The sequence below is a fragment of the Oncorhynchus keta genome, chromosome 4, assembly GCF_023373465.1.
Source record: "Oncorhynchus keta strain PuntledgeMale-10-30-2019 chromosome 4, Oket_V2, whole genome shotgun sequence".
In the NCBI taxonomy this organism is placed as follows: domain Eukaryota; kingdom Metazoa; phylum Chordata; class Actinopteri; order Salmoniformes; family Salmonidae; genus Oncorhynchus; species Oncorhynchus keta.
Window position 1 is genome coordinate 70,637,700 of NC_068424.1, and position 14,629 is coordinate 70,652,328.

At 47.8% G+C, this 14,629-nt stretch overlaps 1 protein-coding gene and 1 long non-coding RNA gene across 3 annotated transcripts in view; both read left to right on the plus strand.

Annotated features, from left to right (window-relative positions):
* Window positions 1–14,574, plus strand: part of LOC118384058 (cytoplasmic FMR1-interacting protein 2) — a 55,096-nt gene extending 40,522 nt beyond the window's left edge. Inside the window, exons 16-30 of the mRNA XM_052514483.1 lie at window positions 2,140–2,296; window positions 2,488–2,584; window positions 2,694–2,770; window positions 2,862–2,970; window positions 4,469–4,588; window positions 4,975–5,174; window positions 5,351–5,438; window positions 5,546–5,689; window positions 5,833–5,923; window positions 6,613–6,743; window positions 10,676–10,748; window positions 10,879–10,973; window positions 11,258–11,496; window positions 11,711–11,858; window positions 12,303–14,574. Coding sequence (XP_052370443.1) covers window positions 2,140–2,296; window positions 2,488–2,584; window positions 2,694–2,770; window positions 2,862–2,970; window positions 4,469–4,588; window positions 4,975–5,174; window positions 5,351–5,438; window positions 5,546–5,689; window positions 5,833–5,923; window positions 6,613–6,743; window positions 10,676–10,748; window positions 10,879–10,973; window positions 11,258–11,496; window positions 11,711–11,858; window positions 12,303–12,470 — 1,937 coding nt within the window. The 3' untranslated portion in view covers window positions 12,471–14,574. The remainder of the gene's footprint in view (window positions 1–2,139; window positions 2,297–2,487; window positions 2,585–2,693; window positions 2,771–2,861; window positions 2,971–4,468; window positions 4,589–4,974; window positions 5,175–5,350; window positions 5,439–5,545; window positions 5,690–5,832; window positions 5,924–6,612; window positions 6,744–10,675; window positions 10,749–10,878; window positions 10,974–11,257; window positions 11,497–11,710; window positions 11,859–12,302) is intronic.
* Window positions 96–1,474, plus strand: LOC127927820 (uncharacterized). Of its 2 annotated transcripts, none has more exons than XR_008129185.1 (4): window positions 96–278; window positions 343–534; window positions 663–880; window positions 1,009–1,474. It is a non-coding gene; the product is annotated as an uncharacterized LOC127927820 (long non-coding RNA). The 2 variants fall into 2 exon arrangements; XR_008129190.1 differs by having other exon boundaries at window positions 663–790; window positions 855–1,474.
* Window positions 14,575–14,629: the final 55 nt, after the last annotated feature.

A 14,629-nucleotide genomic window follows, 5' to 3' on the forward strand; every position in this document is an offset into this window, starting at 1 on the left:
CACACACACACACACACACACACACACACACACACACACACACACACGTTTTCCTATCAGGGCTCAGGATAAGACCCATATGCAGACAGTTAGAATGACACGTTTATTATAAAACGGGGCAGGCGAACTATAGGTCAAGGGCAGGCAGAGGTCTGTAATCCAGGGCCGTGTCAAAGGTTACAGAACGACAGGCTCAGGGTCAGGGCAAGCAGAGGTCTGTAATCCAGGGCCGTGTCAAAGGTTACAGAACGACAGGCTCAGGGTCAGGGCAGGCAGAGGTCTGTAATCCAGGGCCGTGTCAAAGGTTACAGAACGACAGGCTCAGGGTCAGGGCAAGCAGAGGTCTGTAATCCAGGGCCGTGTCAAAGGTTACAGAACGACAGGCTCAGGGTCAGGGCAGGCAGAGGTCTGTAATCCAGGGCCGTGTCAAAGGTTACAGAACGACAGGCTCAGGGTCAGGGCAGGCAGAGGTCTGTAATCCAGGGCCGTGTCAAAGGTTACAGAACGACAGGCTCAGGGTCAGGGCAGGCAGAGGTCAGTAATCCAGGGCCGTGTCAAAGGTTACAGAACGACAGGCTCAGGGTCAGGGCAGGCAGAGGTCAGTAATCCAGGGCCGTGTCAAAGTGTACAGAACGACAGGCTCAGGGTCAGGGCAGGCAGAGGTCTGTAATCCAGGGCCGTGTCAAAGGTTACAGAACGACAGGCTCAGGGTCAGGGCAGGCAGAGGTCTGTAATCCAGGGCCGTGTCAAAGGTTACAGAACGACAGGCTCAGGGTCAGGGCAGGCAGAGGTCAGTAATCCAGGGCCGTGTCAAAGTGTACAGAACGACAGGCTCAGGGTCAGGGCAGGCAGAGGTCTGTAATCCAGGGCCGTGTCAAAGGTTACAGAACGACAGGCTCAGGGTCAGGGCAGGCAGAGGTCTGTAATCCAGGGCTGTGTCAAAGGTTACAGAACGACAGGCTCAGGGTCAGGGCACGCAGAGGTCAGTAATCCAGGGCCGTGTCAAAGGTTACAGAACGACAGGCTCAGGGTCAGGGCAGGCAGAGGTCTGTAATCCAGGGCCGTGTCAAAGGTTACAGAACGACAGGCTCAGGGTCAGGGCAGGCAGAGGTCTGTAATCCAGGGCCGTGTCAAAGGTTACAGAACGACAGGCTCAGGGTCAGGGCAGGCAGAGGTCTGTAATCCAGGGCCGTGTCAAAGGTTACAGAACGACACCACCTGTAATAATATCATGTTATTCACCACCCCCTCCTGTAATAATATCATGTTATTCACCACCCCTCCTGTAATAATATCATGTTATTCACCACCCCTCCTGTATTAATATCATGTTATTCACCACCCCCTCCTGTAATAATATCATGTTATTCACCCCCCCTCCTGTAGTAATATCATGTTATTCACCACCCCCTCCTGTAATAATATCATGTTATTCACCACCCCCTCCTGTATTAATATCATGTTATTCACCACCCCCTCCTGTATTAATATCATGTTATTCACCACCCCCTCCTGTAATAATATCATGTTATTCACCCCCCCTCCTGTAGTAATATCATGTTATTCACCACCCCCTCCTGTAATAATATCATGTTATTCACCACCCCCTCCTGTAATAATATCATGTTATTCACCTCCCCCTCCTGTAATAATATCATGTTATTCACCTCCCCCTCCTGTAATAATATGTTATTCACCACCCCCTCCTGTAATAATATCATGTTATTCACCTCACCACCTGTAATAATATCATGTTATTCACCACCCCCTCCTGTTATAATATCATGTTATTCACCACCCCTCCTGTAATAATATCATGTTATTCACCACCCCCTCCTGTAATAATATCATGTTATTCACCACCCCTCCTGTAATAATATAATGTTATTCACCACCCCTCCTGTAATAATATCATGTTATTGACCACCTGTAGAGGTGGTGCAGCACTGCTGTCACTACAGAAGGTCGATGCCCACGCTGAAATCGAATTGGGGGGGGATTTTCCACAATGCTGGAAGGTGGGACCACGAGTGAAAAGGGACACTGCAGCACTGTTGTTTCCTGTCTCAAATGTGGTTCAGAAAGTGCTTCCTCTTATAGTGTATAATAATGTCATGTTATTCCATTCCCATCCTCCAGAGGCGCTGCAGCATTGCTGTGACCTGTCTCAGCTGTGGTTCAGAGAGTTCTTCCTGGAGTTGACCATGGGTCGCAGGATCCAGTTCCCCATCGAGATGTCCATGCCCTGGATTCTCACAGATCACATTCTGGAGACCAAGGAGCCATCCATGATGGAGTAAGACCTGTTTAGACCACTCTGTGTGTGTGTGTGTGTGTGTGTGTGTGTGTGTGTGTGTGCAGGTGAGAAAGAGGAAGTGATGGAAAGTGACAGAAAGATGGTGTTTATTGTCTCTCTGTTGTCATTGTGTCCATGCTGAGTCTGTGTGTGTTTGTGCCTGCTGATGCCATCCTGACTGTTTCTCCCAGGTATGTGTTGTACCCTCTGGACCTCTACAATGACAGTGGCTACTACGCTCTGACCAAGTTCAAGAAACAGTTCCTCTACGATGAGATAGAGGCTGAGGTAAACTAGCACGAAACAAAGATGGCCGCCTCAGAAATCAAATAATGACAAGTAATTCATTGCCAGTCCCCACAAGAGTAGTGAGTTACGGATGCTGTTTTTCCTACAGGTGAACCTGTGCTTCGATCAGTTTGTCTACAAGCTGGCTGACCAGATATTTGCCTACTACAAAGCCATGTCTGGAAGGTAAGAGAGGGCTGGAAACTGAATCATGTTGATATGGGGGGGGGGGTTAAATCAAGCAGTGAAGGATGTTGTTGTGTGTTTTGCTCCACAGTGTCCTCCTGGACAAGCGTTTCAGGGCAGAGTGTAAAAACTATGGTGTGATCATCCCCTACCCCCCCTCCAACCGTTATGAGACGCTGCTCAAACAGAGACACGTACAGGTAGGTCTGTTTTACATCGCCCTGGAATACACCCTGGCAAGGGTGACCATAGTCCCGCCTTTTAGCCCTTTGTTACTTACAAAAAGCATGTGTCTAATGGAGAGCTACAAAGGAAGGAAATAGCCGATTTAGACGGACAGATATCAGGTCATTTCGTAAAACTTGAGGCTCTCTATGCTTATTAGTTGTGCTTCAATTAGCTTGCTAGCTAGTTCGGTGCAGCGGGAGGGAGATTTATTTTGTGTGTGTGTGTGTGTGTGTGGGGGGGGATTATTAATGTGTTGGCTACACTGTCCCGCGAATGTCCCGAAAAATCATCCCGCTGTCCTGGATTTGGGTATTTAAACTTGGTCACCCTAGCCCTGTCATACGCCTGCCTCCCTGTCGTACGCCTCCCTGTCGTACGCCTCCCTGTCGTACGCCTCTCTGTCGTACGCCTCCCTGTCGTACGCCGCCCTGTCGTACGCCTCTCTGTCGTACGCCTCCCTGTCGTACGCCGCCCTGTCGTACACCTCCCTGTCGTACGCCGCCCTGTCGTACGCCTCCCTGTCGTACGCCTCCCTGTCGTACGCCTCCCTGTCGTACGCCTCCCTGTCGTACGCCTCCCTGTCGTACGCCTCCCTGTCGTACGCCTCCCTGTCGTACGCCTCCCTGTCGTACGCCTCCCTGTCGTACGCCTCCCTGTCGTACGCCTCCCTGTCGTACGCCTCCCTGTCGTACGCCTCCCTGTCGTACGCCGCCCTGTCGTACGCCTCCCTGTCATACGCCTGCCTCCCTGTCATACGCCTGCCTCCCTGTCGTACGCCTCCCTGTCGTACGCCTCCCTGTCGTACGCCTCCCTGTCGTACGCCTCCCTGTCGTACGCCTCCCTGTCGTACGCCGCCCTGTCGTACGCCTCCCTGTCGTACGCCTCCCTGTCGTACGCCTCCCTGTCGTACGCCTCCCTGTCGTACGCCTCCCTGTCGTACGCCTCCCTGTCGTACGCCTCCCTGTCGTACGCCTCCCTGTCGTACGCCGCCCTGTCGTACGCCGCCCTGTCATACGCCTGCCTCCCTGTCATACGCCTGCCTCCCTGTCATACGCCTGCCTCCCTGTCATACGCCTGCCTCCCTGTCGTACGCCTCCCTGTCGTACGCCTCCCTGTCGTACGCCGCCCTGTCGTACGCCGCCCTGTCGTACGCCTCCCTGTCGTACGCCTCCCTGTCGTACGCCTCCCTGTCGTACGCCTCCCTGTCGTACGCCTCCCTGTCGTACGCCGCCCTGTCGTACGCCGCCATTGCGGTACACTTTCAGAGATCTTTGTGAGACTGACTACATGGTCAGTTTTGAACATTAAATCACACAACACCTCTCTCTCCTCTCCTCTCTCTAATTTCCTACTCTCTTCCCCCTCTCTCTCATCCTCTCCCCCTCTCTCGCTCTCTTCCCTCACTCACTCACTCACTCACTCACTCACTCACTCACCCCCCCTCATCCTGTCCTCTCTCTCTCTCTCCAGCTCCTGGGTCGCTCCATCGATCTGAACCGTCTGATCACCCAGAGGATCTCAGCAGCCATGTACAAGTCTCTGGACCAGGCCATCAGTCGCTTTGAGAGTGAAGACCTCACCTCTATTGTGGTGAGAACGCCAGGGCAGGGGCATACTGTATACTGTGGTCTCAACCTTCACACACACACACACAACCAACCCTCCTTCACACTCCCAGTCCTGGGTCATATGTACTCTCTCAGATAGCATACTGTCAGTCCTTGGTAACATCACACACTAGGCTCATTCTCATAGGCCCTTTCCTGTCCTCTAGGGCCCATGACCTACTGGCCACATTATATTACCAGCTTTTATTCTCTGTCTCACCATTTCACCCATCAGCAGTTGATGTTGTTTATGATGTTGATTTTTCTCTCCCATGACTCAATCACTCACTACCCCACCCCCTCTCTCTTTTTCCCTCTCTCTCACTCACTACCCCACCTTTCTCTCTCACACACCACTCCACCCATCAGGAGTTGGAGTGGCTGATGGACATCAACAGACTGACTCATCGTCTGCTCTCGAAGCACATGACCCTGGACAGCTTCGACGCCATGTTCCGCGAGGCCAACCACAATGTGTCTGCCCCCTACGGACGCATCACGCTCCACGTCTTCTGGGAACTCAACTTTGACTTCCTCCCCAACTACTGCTACAACGGCTCCACCAACCGGTCAGTGGGGAGGGGGGGTCCTTATTGATAGTCTTGGACATGTTCCCTAGCTTACAGTTCTTTGCAGGTCTACCAATACATCGCTCAGGTTCAGCAGTTGTTTATCTATATTCCATTTAGTCATTACCTAAGTGGACTCCTGCTCATGGCCCCTTATGACCCCTTACCTTCCTCAGCTTCGTGCGGACTGCCATCCCCTTTACCCAGGAGCCTCAGCGAGACAAGCCGGCCAACGTGCAGCCGTACTACCTGTATGGGTCTAAGGTATGTACTGTATACGGTCTCCTATATGAGTACAATTCTAGAAATTAGAAACATTTGGACCTATTTTGAGAGCATGCTTCTGATGTTTTTTTTTCACCCTCCCCCAGCCTCTGAACATTGCCTACTCCCACATCTATAGCTCCTACAGGAACTTCGTAGGCCCGCCCCACTTCAAAACCATCTGCCGTCTCCTTGGTTACCAGGGCATCGCCGTGGTGATGGAGGAACTGCTCAAGATAGTCAAGAGCCTGGTATTATGGGCTATTTGTGTCTTTTACTATTGTCTGAATGTACTCCTACATACCAGCGCTCTGTTAAAAACACTATATCCAACTAATCTCATCTTTTTACCCTCCTTCTCCCTCTTCATCTTCCTCTTCTCTTTCCTCTCTAGTTGCAGGGCACTATCCTGCAGTATGTGAAGACTCTGATCGAGGTAATGCCCAAGATCTGTCGCCTGCCGCGCCACGAGTACGGATCCCCAGGTCGGTTGATGTACTGTAGTCAGATGTAGTTCAGTGAATGTCTAGGCTATCTCAGCTTTCTCAGAGGGCTAACACAGCCATGATCATATTACAGTCATCTGACAGATCAAATTATATCTGCAGGTTTACCATGTCTCTTTATGACCAGGGATTATAGGCTAGGTAGATTAGGGGTGTTCTGTACCGTAACAGGCTGTACTGAACATTTAATGGACTTCCTGTATGCCTGATCTCGGTCATAGAGAGCACAGTGACGGAATATACATTGTCATAGTCAACATGATGCAGTTCATAATCCTACCATACCTGGATGTTCCATAATGATACTGATGTGTGTTTATCAGTCAAGGACAGTCCCTTTCATAGTATAACTCCATGTGATCGGATCTGTTGTTTTAACATTTAACTCTTTTCACTTTGAAGATGTAACTTTTAACTGTGTTCAGGCCTTAATGGCCACATGTACTTGTATAATCTCCACCCAGCACAGCCAGAAGAGGACTGGCCACACCTCAGAGCCTGGTTCCTCTCTAGGTTTCTTCCTAGGTTCCTGCCTTTCTAGGGAGTTTCTTAGCCCCTGTGCTTCTACATCTGCATTGCTTGCTCTTTGGGGTTTTAGGCTGGGTATCTGTAACAGCGCTGATGTAAAAAGGGCTTTATAAAATACATTGATTGTCCTTCCCTGCCAGGTATCCTGGAGTTCTTCCACCACCAGCTGAAGGATATTATAGAGTACGCAGAGCTGAAGACGGATGTCTTCCAGAGTCTCAGAGAGGTGGGGAACGCCATCCTCTTCTGTCTGCTCATCGAACAAGCTCTGGTGAGTCCCTCCTCTTCTCCTCTTTCACTTCTATCCCTTCATCTCCTCTGTTCTGTCCTTCCCTCCTTTTCCCACCTTTTTCTGCTTCACCTGTATACCTTTGTTTCTCTTTCTCCTTTACTCTTCCCCTCTCATCCCCTCTCATCCCCTCTCCCCTCTCATCCCCTCTCCCCTCTCATCCCCTCTCCCCTCTCATCTCTCATCCCCTCTCCCCTCTCATACTCTCATCCCCTCTCCCCTCTCATACTCTCATCCCCTCTCCCCTCTCATACTCTCATCCCCTTTCCCCTCTCATACTCTCATCCCCTCTCCCCTCTCATACTCTCATCACCTCTCCCCTCTCATGCTCTCATCACCTCTCCCCTCTCATGCTCTCATCACCTCTCCCCTCTCATACTCTCATCACCTCTCCCCTCTCATACTCTCATCACCTCTCCCCTCTCATACTCTCATCACCTCTCCCCTCTCATACTCTCATCACCTCTCCCTCTCATACTCATCATCCTCCCTCTCATGCCTCATCACCTCTCCCCTCTCATGCTCTCATCACCTCTCCCCTCTCATGCTCTCATCACCTCTCCCCTCTCATACTCTCATCACCTCTCCCTCTCATACTCTCATCACCTCTCCCCTCTCATACTCTCATCACCTCTCCCCTCTCATGCTCTCATCACCTCTCCCCTCTCATGCTCTCATCACCTCTCCCCTCTCATACTCTCATCACCTCTCCCTTCTCATACTCTCATCACCTCTCCCTTCTCATACTCTCATCACCTCTCCCCTCTCATACTCTCATCACCTCTCCCCTCTCATACTCTCATCACCTCTCCCCTCTCATACTCTCATCACCTCTCCCCTCTCATACTCTCATCACCTCTCCCCTCTCATACTCTCATCACCTCTCCCCTCTCATACTCTCATCACCTCTCCCCTCTCATACTCTCATCACCTCTCCCCTCTCATACTCTCATCACCTCTCCCCTCTCATACTCTCATCACCTCTCCCCTCTCATACTCTCATCACCTCTCCCCTCTCATACTCTCATCACCTCTCATACTCTCATCACCTCTCATACTCTCATCACCTCTCATACTCTCATCACCTCTCATACTCTCATCACCTCTCCCCTCTCATACTCTCATCACCTCTCCCCTCTCATACTCTCATCACCTCTCCATCGTCATCACCCCTCTCCATCGTCATCACCCCTCTCCATCGTCATCACTTTCACTCTCACTCAGAAAGAGGGACTGATACATGTCAGGCTATTTCTCCTCCTTCTGTCTGGTTGAATTTATCTGTTTCTATCTTCGTCTCAATAAAGTTTCACCCTCCAGAAATGTTGATATTGGCTGTATCTGAATTGCAACTCTATTCTTTATTACACGCTGGCAAACTACTACAGGTGGTAAGAATCTAGGTCTTGTCTTTGGTATAAAAAAAACACACACCCTGACTGATCTCCATCTCTCTCTCTGTTGGTTTGGGCTGCCACACACCCTGACTGATCTCTATCTCTCTCTCTGTTGGTTTGGGCTGCCACACACCCTGACTGATCTCCATCTCTCTCTCTGTTGGTTTGGGCTGCCACACACCCTGACTGATCTCTATCTCTCTCTCTGTTGGCTTGGGCTGCCATGTTTCTCTGTTTTATATTCACCATCTTACTTTGACACACAAAGTTTTACCTCCGGAGGACCATGAAAGCCAAAGATTGGGATTTTAAAATTATTGTAAGAAATAAAGAACAATCCAAGATTGCAATCATTATTCTATCATTATTGGAAATAAATTGATAATAAAAAGTGATTATCTTAAAGTATCTCTCCATGTCCTTGGCTCCCATGATAGAGGTGACCTGTGTGTTTCTGGGTGGCTGTCTGTAAAGTAAACTCGGCAACAAAAGAAACGTCCTCTGACTCTCAACTGTGTTTATTTTCAGCAAACTTAACATGTGTAAATATTTAACAAGATTCAACAACTGAGACATAAACGGAACAAGTTCCACAGACATCTGACTAAGAGAAATGTAATGATGTGTCCCTGAACAAAGGAGGGGTCAAAATCAAAACTAACAGTCAGTATCTGGTGTGGCCACCAGCTGCATTAAGTCCTGCAGTGCATCTCCTCCTCATGGACTGCACCAGATTTGCCAGTTCTTGCTGTGAGATGTTACCACACTCTTCCACCAAGGGACCTGCAAGTTCCCAGACCTTTCTGGGGGGAATAGCCCTAGCCCTCACCCTCCGATCCAACAGGTCCCAGACGTGCTCAATTGGATTGAGATCCGGGCTCTTTGCTGGCCATGGCAGAACACTGACATTCCTGTTTTGCAGGAAATCACACACAGAACGAGCAGTATGGCTGGTGGCATTGTCATGCTGGAGGGTCATGTCAGGATGAGCCTGCAGGAAGGGTACCACATGAGGAAGGAGGATGTCTTCCCTGTAACGCACAGCATTGATATTGCCTGCAATGACAACAAGCTCAGTCCGATGATGTTGTTACACCCTGCCCCAGACCATGATGGACCCTCCACCTCCAAATCGATCCCGCTCCAGAGTACAGGCCTCGGTGCAACGCTCATTCCTTTGACGATAAATGCGAATCCGACCACCAGGGGTGGTGAGACAGAACTGCGACTCGTCAGAGAAGAGCACTTTTTGGCAGTCCTGTCTGGTCCAGCAACGTTGAGTTTGTGCCCATAGGTGACGTTGTTGCTGGTGATGTCTGGTGAGGACCTGCCTTACAACAGGCCTACAAGCCCTCAGCCCAGCCTCTCTCAGCCTTTTGCGGACAGTCTGATCACTGATGGAGGGATTGTGTGTTCCTGGTGTAACTCGGGCAGTTGTTATTGCCATCCTGTACCTGTCCCGCAGGTGTCATGTACCGATCCTGTGCAGGTGTTGTTACACGTGGTCTGCCACTGCGAGTACGATCAGCTGTCTGTCCTGTCTCCCTGTAGAGCAGTCTTAGACGTCTCACAGTATGGACATTGCAATTTATTGCCCTGGCGACATCTGCAGTCCCAGGGACCCTGGGCATCTTTCTTTTGGTGTTTTCCAGAGTCAATAGAAAGACCTCTTTTAGTGTCCTAAGTTTTCACAAGTGTGACCTTAATTGCCAAAGCTGTTAGTGTCTTAACGACCGTTCCACAGGTGCATGTTCATTAATTGTTTATGGTTCATTGAACAAGCATGGGAAACTGTGTTTAAACTCTTTACAATGAAGATCTGTGAAGTTATTTGGATTTTTACGAAATATCTTTGAAAGACAGGGTCCTGAAAAGGGGATGTTTCTTTTTTTGCTGAGTTTATGCTCAACTACACTTCTACCTCCATACTCTCTGTCAACACTGACTTCTCTCTCAACGTCTGACTGTCACTCTTTACACCCTCATACCCTCTGGTCTGTCTGTCTGTTTCTCCCTCTGACTGCCTCAGGGTGTGTGTGGGTGGATTTGGTGGGTGGGTGTTTGTACTGGTGGATCACAGCATGCAGATCATCCTGTCTTCCATAGTGTTTTAGTGGAGCTTTTCCTGATCTGGATCTCTTGTCGTTTGCTGATTCCATATTCCAGTCATTCCTATTGGTTAGCCAGACCTGTGTGACAGTAGCCTGTAGTGCGACTAAGGGGGGGGGGCGGGTGACCAGACCAGACCAATGACAGTGTAATGTACTGTACTTAGTGCATGAGTCATACACATGCCTAGGGTTATCTCATCATAACTGTACTAGCCTACTACTTTCTCACTTAAACACACGTTATCACAGCTTATGTACCTCTGACTCCACTCCTTACTAATGAGTATAACACCTCCCTCCCATCACCACTAACTACCCCATGTAGTGTACATGTGTCCAGGAGAGATGTTGGCTGGTGTTCAATGTCACCTCTCTCTGCCTCTGTCTGTGTGTGTGTTAACCACAGTCCCAGGAGGAGGTGTGTGACCTGCTTCATGCAGCTCCCTTCCAGAACATCCTCCCCAGGGTCTACATCAAAGGTATGTGATACAGGTCCAGGCGTGTGGATCCAGATTGAGAACAAGGTGGATGGGTGGGATAAGGACTTCAATATTGTTATGCATATCTGTCTGATGTGATTGGTGTAGTAACGTGTGTGTGTGTGTGTAGAGGGGGAGCGTCTGGAAGTCAGGATGAAGAGGCTGGAGGCTAAGTATGCTCCACTCCATCTGGTGCCCCTCATTGAGAGGCTGGGGACCCCTCAGGTGAGCTCTACCTTCTTGTCATCACCATCATACCTCATCACCTAGCTCTCTGTCCTGACCCACAGCCATTAGACAGTTTCAGCAATCTTGGTTTGAAATGTAGAATTTGAAAGGGCAGCCATATTGGCACCAAAGTTCCAAGGCAATTACTTTCCCTATTTGATCTGCTCCTCCTTACTCCCTGTTCTCCTTCCTTCCTCTGCTAATGTATCCTTTCCTTCTTCCTTCCTCTCCTAATGTATCCTTTCCTCCTCCCTTCCTGTCCGAATGTTTCCTTTCCTCAGCAAATAGCTATAGCCCGTGAGGGGGATCTGTTGACCAAGGAGCGTCTTTGCTGTGGCCTGTCCATGTTCGAGGTGATCCTTACGAGGATCCGTAGTTTCCTGCAAGATGCCGTGTGGCGAGGCCCGCCCCCCACCAATGGCGTGATGCACGTGGACGAGTGTATGGAGTTCCACCGCCTCTGGAGCGCCATGCAGTTTGTTTACTGCATCCCCGTCGGCACTCACGAGTTCACCGCAGAGTGAGTTACTGTAGGGGGCAAGGCAGTGTACACACACTCACACACAGTAACAATTTAGTTACTGTAGTCCTCTCAGTGCACCAAAGATTTTACTGCAGATTTACAGTAGTAGATAAACCCATCAATCAAGCTTGATTTGTAAAGTGTTTTCTACAAATGCAAAGTACTTACTAAGTTAGTGACAGCAAGCCGTCCCTGTGCGTGTCCTCTGCAGGCAGTGTTTTGGTGACGGGCTGAACTGGGCAGGCTGCTCCATCATCGTGCTGTTGGGTCAGCAGCGCCGCTTCGACCTGTTTGACTTCTGCTACCACCTGCTCAAGGTGCAGAGGCAGGACGGCAAGGATGAGATCATCAAGAACGTGGTGGGTACACACTGACGCTACGCACGCATCTACACACTTTAACCAGCATGCTAGCACAGAAATAAGAAGCGATTTAGGGCACAGGTGGTGGCACCTTAACTGGGGAGGACAGGCTCGTAATGGCTGGAGCGCGGAATCAGTAGAATGGTATCAAATACATCATAGTTTCCATGTGTTAGATGCCTTTCCATTCACTCCATTCCAGCCATTATTATGAGCTGTCCTCCCCTCAGCAGCCTCCACTGATTTAGGGATATGTCAACTGCTGGTCATTTTTTTTTTTTTTTTTTTTACGAGAAAGATTGATATGAGGAGAGGAAGCTCATCTTTGTGGCAAGATCTTGGCTACTACAATCCTGGTCTGTGGTTTTAATTCTATCATACGATTCAAACCCTCCCTCTCTCTCGCTATCCCTCCCTCTCTCTCTCCCTCTCTCTCCACAGCCGCTGAAGAAGATGGCTGATCGGATCAGGAAGTACCAGATCCTGAACAATGAGATCTTTGCCATCCTTAACAAGTACATGAAGGCTGTGGAGACCGATAGTTCCACCGTGGAGCATGTCCGCTGCTTCCAGCCACCTATACACCAGTCCCTGGCCACAACGTGCTGAGAGGAACACACACGCTACATACACACACAGTACAAATACACACACACACACCAACCCAAATCATCACCACACGCTCTGCCTTTCTTTGGTCTTTTACTCAGACGCTCAGAGCCTTAGGATTCCAGAGTTCTGTATGACTGTACACCATTTTGGCACCAAATATTCCATACCAATGACATTCCAATTTGCATTCTAAAATGCAACCGTCTTGGAACTTTTGGTGGGAACATAGCGTCCATTAAAAAGTCTAAATCTCAAACTGAGTTTTCTGAACTCTGAATATGTTTGGCCCAAAACCACAGTCTAGTCTTGTTTTTCTGTTCTCAACCCATGTGACTCTCACATCCAGCATGCCTTCTCCTGTCCCAAGAGATATATGTCACATGGATGGCCTCAGTAACACACAACTGCCAATCCTGAGTGGTTACAGATCTGCAGTACCACTCTGCTTCCCCTCTAGTCACAATCAACAGTCTATCAGATATCTCTGAGAAACCATTTAGTGAGCAACAACAATCAACCTACATAAAATATGATAGATATGCTGGAATAATCTCAAAAACCTCAATGCATACAAATAATCCTATTCTGAAATGACCTATAACCTGAGATTATTATTTCGTAGATTACATACGAAAGCAAACCTAACGGCTATTTATTGAATTGCTTATTGAAGTCCACACAGGTGCTAAGTATTCCGATGATACTTAATAACACCAATGTCATCAGTGTCATCAGTGTAATTTTCCCCCCAATACATCCATGATATGATCATCGCACAAGTCAACGAAATAATGAATGAATCCCAGAAGCTAACACAGGAGTGCCCCAAATGGAACCCTATTCCCTATAAAGTGCACTACTTTTGACCAGCGCCTACAGGGCTCTGGTCAAAGGTAATGCACTATATAGAGAATAGGGTTCCATTTGGATGCAGCCCAAATCTCCCTGGACATACCCAAGCATAGTAAACCAGTGTCATAGGAGTAGTTAGCCACACCTCACCTCTTCTCTCCTCACACAACCCTACTGTTTCACAACAAGGACACTTGACTGCATAACAAGGACACTTGACTGCTTTTCTGAGTTGCTTTTATTTATTTTGACCCATATTTTGGGTTTTTTTGCCTCTTGAGTATATTTTTATCCTGTTCCTTTGTAAATTTCACTGTTGAACTAAAAAGAGAAGTTGAGTGTTGTAATTGTTATTGTTTTTAATTAATTATAGATCATTTCATTTTTCATCCTTGGTATAACTTGCCTCTTCTGATGAGAAACCTCACCTACTGTCTTGTCAGTTTATTGAAATGTTTTTATATTCTGTATGTGCGCTTAATAGTGTTATTGTTTGTCATTTGACTAATTATTGACATCATCTGCGCGAATGTGTTTTATTTGAGTTTTTTTCTGTAATAAAACATGAGAAATACTTCTTGATTGTAACATTTTAAAAAAGAGGCCAGGATGATGTTACTGTATTAGATTTGTTCAGAGAGTGAATGGGACCAAGCGAACTCCTGTAGAGTTCATTCCCTCCTATAGAAGAAGAAATAAAGGAATCAAGTAGTTGCCTTTTTTCCAGTTTAGGTATGAACTACACACCAGAAATGGAGAAAGAGACCTTTCCTAAATGTATTCACTATTGTTTTACTTTTTTTTCTCTTTAGCTTAAGCAGTGTTATCAAAATATTTGGTCCCAGTTTTTTATTCTTATGAAGGAAAATGATTGTTACATCAATGAAGGGGCAACCACATTTTCAGTTTCCCCTTTGTTTAATTTTTTGTTATTGTTCCAATGGTCCTTTTTGTTTTATTTATTCACACAACTACACTTTTATTGTTCATTCAATGGGTGAATATGTTAAGTAAAAGTTATCAATGCATCATTTTCGAACCTTTTGCATGAAAAGAAAAGCGATATATTGTCATTATGGATACATTTGTGACCTTAGGTTTTTGTGATGATATTAATGATATTGTTGTACAAGTGATCATGTTTTGAAATACAAAAATTAGAAAATAAGAATATAAAGATGTACAACGAATGGTCCTGCAAAAGGGAATTAAATTGTTGTATTTCCATTAAATAAATGTCTAACTAACATTTTATTAAGAATCATGTATGACCGTGTACATTGTAATTAAAAAAAATACTAAAT